At 42.8% G+C, this 10,262-nt stretch overlaps 1 protein-coding gene across 3 annotated transcripts; it reads left to right on the forward strand.

Moving 5' to 3' along the window:
- The first annotated feature begins 606 nt into the window (after positions 1 to 606).
- On the forward strand, positions 607 to 4,421 carry PPK1 (putative protein kinase 1). 3 transcript variants are annotated; one of them, XR_015189689.1, is made up of 5 exons: positions 607 to 986; positions 1,249 to 2,918; positions 2,993 to 3,228; positions 3,331 to 3,492; positions 3,568 to 3,704. XR_015189689.1 is itself a non-coding variant. In XM_086524013.1 (5 exons), the coding sequence occupies exons 1-5, from the start codon at positions 887 to 889 to the stop codon at positions 3,973 to 3,975; spliced, it is 2,565 nt and encodes an 854-aa protein (XP_086380139.1). In that variant the 5' UTR covers positions 609 to 886; the 3' UTR covers positions 3,976 to 4,421. The 3 variants fall into 3 exon arrangements, 2 of the variants coding, with proteins under 2 accessions (XP_086380139.1, XP_086380140.1); XM_086524013.1 differs by having other exon boundaries at positions 609 to 986; positions 2,993 to 3,217; positions 3,568 to 4,421; XM_086524014.1 differs by having other exon boundaries at positions 612 to 986; positions 2,993 to 3,175; positions 3,568 to 4,421.
- Positions 4,422 to 10,262: the final 5,841 nt, after the last annotated feature.

The raw sequence follows: 10,262 nt of genomic DNA on the forward strand, positions 1-10,262 counted from the left end.
CCACAATTGTACGTCTTCTGCCACTATAGAGGCTGAGTATGTTGCTACGTCAGCTGCTAGCAAGGGAGCTGTATGGTTGGCACGTCTAGTGGGAGAGCTAGACATTTAGGAAGTTCCAATTTTACATAGTGATAGTCTAAGTGTCATTGCTTTGGCAAGGAATCTCATGTTTCACTCCAAGTCAAAATACATTGAGGTGAGTATCATCTCATTCAGAATGCATCCTTAGGGGAGCAGAGAGAGAGAGAGCATAATGAGGGGCACGACCAACCAATCAACGAGGAGGAGGGTGAAAATGGGCTATTGCTATCATCATTGATTCAACACAACAACGTTGCAGACTGAAAGCATGGTGTTGAAGATGTCAGCTAGGAGAGAAGAAGGCAGGAAGAGTAGGTGTAGCGTGAGCGAGTGGCCGTTGAGCCTGCTCGGAAAGGCGAGCTTTGAGCTACACCGGCCTACCAACCATGCTCCGACCACAGAAAGGTGTCGCCATGTTAGTAGACGCATTTGCACAACCCAATTGTGCTCATTACAAGAGAGAGAAAGAGAAGAAGAAGATTGTTTTAACGCCGTAGGAATTTGGAAACTATCCCGAGAGAGAGAGAGAGAGGGCCTCCCATGTCGCGAATTTTAAACGTGTAAATGGGGGAAAATTAAACGGTCACCCACAGGCAGAAGCCAGGAACTCATCGGCGGCCTACGATCATGTCTTCTGCCCCACGCGCAAAACCAGTTTCCAATCTGGTCCCCTGTTTCCTGTAGTTTGTTCCTCGCACGCCGATGCTTGAAGATGCAGCAGAGATGTCCATCGCTCGACTAGAGAAGCTTCCTAGTGTTCCTGTAGTTTGTTCCTCTCACGCCCACTCTTGAAGATGCAGCAGAGATGTCCGTCGCTCGAGGAGAGAAGCCTTCTAGCATTCCGGAGAGATACGTTCTAGGAACTCCTAGAATTCAGCTGGATCTAAGCAGATTGGCTTCTTTAGGTGTGCTACGCTGAATTTCCGTGTGTGTGTGTGTGTGTGTGTGTGTGTGTGTGTGTGTGTGTGTGTGTGTGTGTGTGTGTGTGTGTGTGTGTGTGAGAGAGAGAGAGAGAGAGAGAGAGAGAGAGAGAGAGAGAGCACCATTGTTTAAGTAAGGAAACGGATGAGCCAACTCCCAGGGGCTTGTCCGTGCATGCAAGATTTTTGAAAAATGATTAGATGACAATGCTTGTAATCTGGTAACCTCTTTTTGATGCATATATAGGGTTGCCACGGCGTGTTCCATGCGGAGATTGTGGTCAGGGGAGTTTTCCTGCAGAGTCTTCCAATGGTAATGGCGATCTTCCACCTTTCAAAGAAGAGAGGCTAGCAAGATGTCAGGACTCAGTAGCCACGAGTAGCTTGCCCTCAGCTGATTCTTTGGAAGCTAGAAAGAGAAAAGCTGATAGGGACGCTCCTATTTGTCGTGAGCGCACTCTGCCACGCCAGGAGGAAGGGCGCATCCACCCTACTTCAAGAAGCAACATAGAGTCTGGAGCAGGTTTCAGAAATCATAACCCTTCCAAGGACCTTCTTCATGTTCAAGACAAAGAGAACATTAACCCTTTTTCTGATCTTTGCAATCATGAGCCTGAGAAACAGGTGTTTGATAGGAGTAGAGATAAGCCACGGCTGCAAGTTTCAAAGAGTTCCCAGAATGTGCCAAGCGGAAGGAAAGTTGGCGGTTCTCTGCTAGTTAAGCAGTCAATAAGACTTAAAAGTACCAAAAACATAGATGGTGGGTTCCAGGCCTCTTTCATTTCTCAGGACGGTTCAACAGACAGAAAACAGGTACATCAAATCAACAAGGCTTGCTCTAAGGCATGTTTTGTAGTAGAGTCAATTCCCTGTGTGCAACCTCATGGACAGGCTGATAGCGTCATGTACATCCTAGGTGACTCGCTCAGTAATTCACAACCACTGCAAGTAGGACGTGATGTCAGCGTTAACAGCAAAGGACATAATGTTTCCCCTAGTCTGCAGGAACAAGATGTTCCAAAAGCTTTATCCTCATTGGCCCATCATGCAGACTTGCAGGATATGAAGGGAAGATCTGTTTCGCCCGAAAGCAACGGAGGAGTTGTCTTGACATCCGTTAAGGACCTGTCATCCTCCATGAATAGTCTTTCTATTGTTGATACACCCCAAGCTGATGGAAAGAGGGAACTTCTGCCCATAAGTAAAAATGCACAGGGAAGTTTTATTTCAGAGAAGACACACGAAGCTAACTTTGCCCCTGCTGTACCTGCTGCATGCCCTTCTCTCCCAGCTTTGTCGGCCCCATCCACATCTGCTTGGTCATATACAATAAGGACAGGTTCAGCACCAGCACCTACGTCTCATACAGTAGAGAGTGCTCAATCTTTGAGCCAACAGAACACCCAACCTTCAAGTGATGACAGATCAGCTGTGAGATTCAAAGGTAATTGTGCCACTGCTGTGTCAAATGAAGGACAGGATGTGAAACAAGAAGAAAGGCATTCACCTGTGAGACCTGTCTTAGTGGAAAAGGAGGTGGTAAAACCAAGTCGGCAGAGGCCTTTTCACGATAACCTGCCAATTTCTGATAAAGGAGCTGGAAAGCTGATACAACATCTAAGTTTACCAGAAAATCAATGCATAGGAGGAGAGTCCAGCATGCAGTCGAGAAAGCAGGGCGAGAATGATCATTTTGTATGGGTGAATCGCAGAAGGTATCAAAAGCTGAAAAAAATTGGGAGAGGTGGCAGCAGTGAAGTTTTTAAGGTGATTGATAGGGATGGCAACATTTATGCCCTCAAACGTATTAAGTTAAAGGGTCGTGACTATGCTACGGCTTATGGGTTTTATCAAGAGATCGAGCTTCTTACCAAGCTACAGGGAAAAAGCTATATTATTCGTCTCATTAATCATGAGGTAGTAGAATGTTTTGACTGTTTTAGTGGCTCCCGTGTTTCTTTTGACCTCCAACAATGGTGTTCTCATGTCAGGTAACAGAAAAGGGTTTGTTCTCCGACCACTTTGAGGCATTAGAAACGGTGAGACAGGATGCATACATATACATGGTGCTTGAATATGGCGAAATTGACCTGGCAGCAATGCTTCAAGAGAAGTTTAAAGAAAGAGGGCCAGGGGACAACGTTGATGAAACGTGGCTGCGATTTTATTGGCGTGTAAACTATTTTGAAACCTTGGAAACTCCAATTAAGCATGCAGTTCTGTCAATGTGATCCTAACTAATCATCTCCTCTTACATTATTTGAACAGACCTAGATTACTTGTTTGATGTTTTGCCTGGTCTCTGAATTTTGTGTTTGTGGTTTCCCAGCAAATTCTGGAAGCAGTCAACACTGTCCATGAGGAGCGTATTATACATGCTGATTTGAAGCCTGCTAATTTTCTTCTTGTGAAGGGGGTGCTTAAATTGATTGACTTTGGGATAGCCAAGTCAATTCAAGGTGACACCACCAACATCCAGAGGGATGCCCAGGTAGAATGGATGTGTTTTGCTTGGCTGATTCGTGACTTTCAATGATCTGCTTAACTGTTTGAACCGTGAATGCAGGTGGGTACTATTAATTACATGTCTCCAGAGGCCTTTATGACGAATGAAAAAGATGAGTATGGTAATGTCATCAAGTGTGGTCGTCCATCTGATATCTGGGCTCTTGGGTGCATCCTGTACCAGATGGTATACGGCAAGACACCGTTTGCCCATATCACAGCACTGCATTCAAAAATACAGGAGGTTGCCAATCCAAACCATAAGATTAACTTTCCACCTGTATCTAATCCTCATCTGCTGGACATCATGAAAAAGTGCCTTGCTTATAAGCGTGAGGAGCGATTTCGAATTCCAGAGCTTTTAAACCACCCATTCCTTCAGCCCCAGCTGGTACAGCCGATGGAAGCTGAGAACCTCTGTAAAAAATGTAAGAGCTCTCTCAAGACTTCTGAAAAGGAGGCCAAGTGAGTGCTGTTGTGCTTGGTTTTTGTGTACTAAAACGGTCCCATTTCTTTTCATTGCCATGAAAGGGGCAAAACGCGCTCGAGCCTTGTACTGAGCAGCAGTTTTGGGATCTCATCTCATACTTATTTACGTTGGTTGATGTATTCTTATTTGGCATGCACATACACATACACATACACATACATACTCGTCTCTTATTTAGGGTGTATAGAAACGCTTTTCATATCCATATGAAACTTACAAAATGTAACAAAACCTATGAAATGCGTTTCTTATACCTTAACTCTACTTTACTTGAAGAGGGTTTCTATCGTGAAAATTTGCACCAAATCATATAGTTTTGGAGATCGTTCTTATTTTGAGCATTCGAACGCTCATTGGCTGATAGCTTTTTTTCTGCGTTGTATCACACTATTATTTCAAAATAATGGAGATTATACTTTGTGGCATATTCTAGTTGTGAACTTGTGTCAGCTTGAATCTTGAAATTATACTAGATTGGTAGTAGTTGCCAATGAGATGCATCATGTGACATGTTCTTTGTAACGTTTTCTACTTAATTGTGTCTATAAGGTTGAGTGTTTTGAAGCATGATTACAGGGATTACAGGGAATTTCACTGAATTAGTTAAATGCGGTTATATTGTTGAGTTTTTTATGTACCACATTTCCAACGTCTCAAAAGATATTTGAAACTTCGTTTGTGGATAAGTTTCATATGGACTTGGTAACATTGTTCTTATTACTCTCAGCAACATGCCTTGATTACCATTGTGATTGATTAACATGTGTGTGTGCGCGCCTTGATTACCATTGTGATTGAAAAGGGGACGACTCTTACGGCCAAAGTAAAGAGAGCGCGTTCTCTAGGGAATCTTGGTGTTGAACTCTTGGGGTATGATGGACATGGGATCAATGGTTTCCATGCAGAAGGAGCCTTGTCGAGCATTGATCTCTAATCTCGCAATGACAAGATTAGTTTTTATCACTAGTTTTTTATTGATTCATCTCTCATGGGCTCATGTCTATGTCAAGCAAAGGCACACTGGGGTGAAGGTTAAGGCATTAAGATCTCAATCCAATTGAGGATTCGAGTCGCAGATGCGAGAGGGAGGATGGCTTGAGATGAGTGTGACATCTTGAGATTTGTTTTTCTGCCACTAATGTTGGCATTTCGAGATCAGTTTTTACTAATGGTTGGCTCTGATTGTGTGATCATGTGCCCCCTTTCAATTGAGTTCCTTCATCCCATGCCCGACACCTTGTGGTTTGCAAATTCTTAAGACTAAGGTACCGTGGGCCAAATAATGAAACACCGAGTTCAAGGGAATAGGAAAGAGAAGGCCTCTATATGAGGGGGTTACTTTATGATCTATGTATTTGAAAATCTTTTTATTTTTGGGTAGCAACATGAGCATTCTTGCTCGAGTGAGATAAATGGGGTGAAAATCGTAGGCAGGCGGCCGAGGAGAGAAACTGCGAATGTTGCCCTCAAAACTTGAACTTGAATCCATGGGTGCATTGCAAACTTGAATCCATGATTGGCACCTCCATATGGAATCTTATAAGATTCTGCCTAATTTTGAAGATCCAAAAAGTCTTTGAAGTTTCTTGGGAAAAAGGATTACACATTTGGCAATTGAAGCACAAGGGAGGGGGCCAACATACAAAACTTAGTAGAACTAGGATAAATACAATGATATCTTTTGACTACACATGGCGGCATTTGCCACTTGGCTTCATCATGACTTAGACCACCGTGCCTTGGAGATGGTGATGCTCGCCAAGTGCTCTCCTTGGAAGATCCTCACCTTTGCTTTATGAGGTGAGCAATTTTTGCTCACTTAGGCTTGCATTGCACTCTTGAAATTACGTCTTACTTGCACCCATGGATAAATAAGGAGAATTGGTTGCCTCTTAGAAGGCGCCTTCCTAGTTTTGCTTTGTTTTGGTTAAGATTGATTTAAGGTTGTCCTTACCTTGCTGCTGATAGTCAGTTTTGTTTTTTTTTGGGTGCTTTGCACTGCTCATGCGTCTTATCTTCTCCACTATCTCCTAGCCATGTGGATGTGAGAAGTAGTAGCTTTTCAATGGAATAGGTTACATCAACAAGGTTCAGGGTTCTCTTGATGGCCATGATTGCCTTTTGGCTACCATCAAAGAGGTAGATGTCGTCAGCAGGATAAGATCATCACAGTTGAAGGCACGACACCAACCTTCCTTGCATTCAAGCACCCCTAATGATAGCCGTACATCATCAGCAATAGAAGAAGGCGCATTCGACGACAACCAGAGAAGGCAATTGGCAAAAATGGCAGTGTGTGGAGGAGCTACGACAGGCATTTGAGCATCTCAAACAACAGCAAACTACAAAGGCTCACACATATGTCGTGCTGACATTGTGTTGCAACAAATAAAGCAATGATTTTTTTCTCTCTCTCTTTCATTCAAAGTTTTCTTAATCTCAAATGCATTTAGAAAATAGTTGTTCACATGGAATCAATTGATTGTATTATTATCAACTAGAGTGCTTCGTTAGCCGCATTTGTATTGAATCGTAGTGAGGGTTGTCACCTTAAAGTAATAGGATTTGTGGAAAACAAAGCACAATCTCTCTCTCTCTCTCTCTCTCTCTCTCTCTCTCTCTCAAGTTTTTCTTTTCTGTGTTCTTGTTTTCTTGTGTTTACAACGCCATGATCTTGATGTCTCAATTTTGATATGTCTAAATATGTCGTTAGCTATTAAATTGTAATAATTTTTTGATTCAATCTCGCTTTATATTGTGCATTCTTGTTATTTGTGTAAGCATGGTTACGTCATTCAAAGATTTAACAAGTGTCTATATTCTTGGAGAAGAAAATGGAGAGAGAGAGAGAGAAAGAGAGAGAGATTGTTATCTTTCGTCAAAGCAAATTTTTTTGTTTTTTAATTGGTACTGTCTCAAGTGCATTACGATTGTGATGCAACAATTTTGAGTAGTGTACCTCGCAAAATAACCGTAAGAAGAGTTAGAATGTATATAAAGTGATACGGATCGTTTAAAATATATTTATTTTTAGATATTGTCCCCTTTTTATGTCTGGAAGAAAAAGAAAACATGCAAGTCTCCTTGCATGGGAGAGTTTGCACAGTCCTTCCCAATTTTAATAATACGAGGGAACATGCCATTCCCACGACAGCATGCAATTTCCAGTGTGTTTGTTTCACTGTGTTCTTAGTAATGAGTAAAGAATACAAAGTATTTACATACCTTCTGTTTCTACATTCATTCGTCGATTGACCTAACCAACACGATGATATCAGGTAAAGATTCCTTTCCAAAGAGTCTCCTTGTCTTTGTTGCTTCCATGGATCACACCATCTGTCTCACAAGAAGTCTGCACATCTTTGCCTTTGTTAAAAATAGCAAGAAAGATAAAGAGTTTGCCACAGCTATGTTGAGGATATCCTACAGCCAACCATTCCAAGAGATAACATTCCAGAAAAAGAACTTCTCATGCTTTCGTGCGGGTACCAGATTTGGCATACGAACTTCAAAAATGTGTTCCCCAAAAATTGGTGAAGCTCTGTTTGTCCTATTGGATTGGTTATGACAGCTCATCGGTTTTGACGCTCTGACTGTCTATGCTGTCAACCACAGTATCACCAATCACATCTTTTGCCACAACCTTGTTGTGAATTCTCCCACATGTGTCTTGCATTAGGCGATAAGTCTCATGGTGCAAGCATAGGAGATTGCGGTAGGAGAAAACTTGTGCTTTTGTGAGCTTCGTAAATCTATGTCTTTTTTAAGTAGTGCGTTGTTGAGGAGCTTACTATTTATCCTCTTGATCTAGTATAAATCCTTCCTCTGAGCTCTCGCATTTCCTGCAATCAACACACTCCAAGAAATGACACAAGAAACAATTTTGATGAAATGCCCTTGTGTTACATCAAAGAAAAAGTTTAGAGCTTTCTATCAGTGCATTCGAAGAGGCGACATTCCGGATAGGAAGCTCCTAAAGCAAGCACACCACATTTGGCATACATATCGACCAAGATAGTGGCAAGCACGACATCCTTTTTCACGATCCTCTGACTAACAATATAATTGTGAATTTTGTACCCATATTAGCATCTTGCATAGAGCCACATGCCTTCAAGATGCATGCGTAGGTGATTGCATTTGGAGAGAGGTCCTCGCTTCACATCTGCTAGAGCATTTTGGCCCTGCCCCTATGGGTCAAATCTTGCAATCAGTGCATTCTAAGAGTCCACACTCTAGACAGGAAGCTCTTCGAGCACTTGTGTAGAGCCACATGCCTTCAAGATGTAAGCATAGCCTTCAAGACCAAAGTTTAATTGACTAAATTTGGAGAGATACTGCTTTGCATCCACTGAAACTAGAGCTTTCTGTCCCTACTCCTGTTGTGGGTATCCCCAATCAGCTGATGTCATTTCAAACAGTAAGCTCCTCAAGCACCCGCTAAAAACAACCCAGAGCTTCTTGGCCTGGCCCTTGTCGGGCATATCTTGCAATCGGTGCGTTCCAGAAGACGACATCCCACACCACATTTGGCATACATATGGACCAAGGCATTGCCAAGCATGGCAGTTTTTTGCAACAACGCTTGACTAACAATTTCAAAGTGAATTTTTAAGCCCATATCGACATCTTGCGTACCAACACATGCCTTCAAGATGCACGAGTATGTGACTACATCTGGAGAGAGGGCCTCACTTTACATCCGTTGAAAACAGTTAGAGCTTTCTGGCCATGCTCCTATTGTCTGTATCTCGCAATCAATGCACTCCAAGAGACGGCATTCGCAAGAAGCTCCTCAGACACGTTTTGTGCTTTTTGAAGTGCACCACATTTGGCATACATATCGACCAAGGGTAAGTGAGAGTACGTGGAACATATTAACATTAGGAAGGTCTAAAATTTAAATAGGCTGGATGAATCTGGCGATGAAATGATCCCTGAAGTGAAGCGCTAGCAGCCTGATGCAAAAACGTTGACCTGATCTGCAAAAACGCAAGGTGGTCTGCTTCTTGGGAGTGCAACATTCCAGACATCAAGGCAATGCCACATGCCTTCAAGCCAAAAGCATAGGTCATTGCATCTGGAGAGATGCCCTCGTTTTGCATCTGTTGGAAACAACCCAAGGCTTTTGCCCATCTCAAAATCTTCCAACAACTTTGCAATGAACTCTAACTCGCACCAACTCCTCCATGCGAAAAACATAAGTCGAGGTTTGAGCTTGGGTCTGCGTAAACATGTAACAAGGTTGTGTCGGAAATTGGAGACCAAAAGTCACAAAGCAAGTGAGAGCTAGAGGAATGAATTGGCAAGGCAAATCTTAGCTGATCCAAAAAGGTATAAATTGTTTTCAATAGCCCCTTACTAACAATATCATTGTGAATTTTGTTGCCCATATCAGCATCTTGCATAGCGCAACCTACCTTCAAAGACGAAGCATAGGTGATTGCATCTAGAGCAATATCCTCGCTTCGCATCAGCTAAAAACAGCAATATCCTCGCTTCGCATCAGCTAAAAACAGCCCAAGGTTTCTTGGCCGTGCCACATTTGGCGTACATGAAGGACCAAGGCAAGCATAACATTTTGTTTTCGACAGCCGCTGAGTAACAATATCATCGTGAGTTCTTTTCCCATCTGGGTGTCTTCCTAATTGCTTCATATCAGGTGAAAACAGCCCAGAGCCTTCTGTGTTGAGCATGCCCGCAATCAGGGTGTTCCAAGAGATAACATTTCGGATAAAAAGCTTCTCAAGCACCTTTTGGTGCTTTCTCGAGAGCATCGCATATCGCATATGTGATCATTGCTCCTACGTAGTGCCACATGCCGTCAAAATGCAAGCATAGGTGATTACATCAGGAGAAATGTCCTCGCTTTGCATTTTTGTTGGGCATATTCCACAATCAATCCACTTGAAGAGACGACATTCCGCCAACTAGCCACAGCATCTTGGCCATGTCCCTGTTGCGCATATCTTGCAATTAGTGCACTTAAAGAGACAACACTCTGAACATCAAGGCCGTGCCACATGCCTTCAGGACGAAAGCATAGGTGATTGGCATCTATTGAAAATGGCTTTTGCCCATCTCAATATCCTCCAAACACTTTGCAAAGAACGATAACTCGCTCGATCATTGGCACCAACTTCTCCATGCGAAAAACATAAGTTGGAGATTGAGCTTGGATCTGCGTAAACCTGTAGCAATGTTGTGAGGGAAATTGAAGGCCAAAAGTCGCGGAGCAAGGATTGGGTTCTGATATATACCAAGAG

Source organism: Adiantum capillus-veneris, chromosome 11 (assembly GCF_014529385.1).
Source record: "Adiantum capillus-veneris isolate H3 chromosome 11, ASM1452938v2, whole genome shotgun sequence".
Lineage (NCBI taxonomy): Eukaryota > Viridiplantae > Streptophyta > Polypodiopsida > Polypodiales > Pteridaceae > Adiantum > Adiantum capillus-veneris.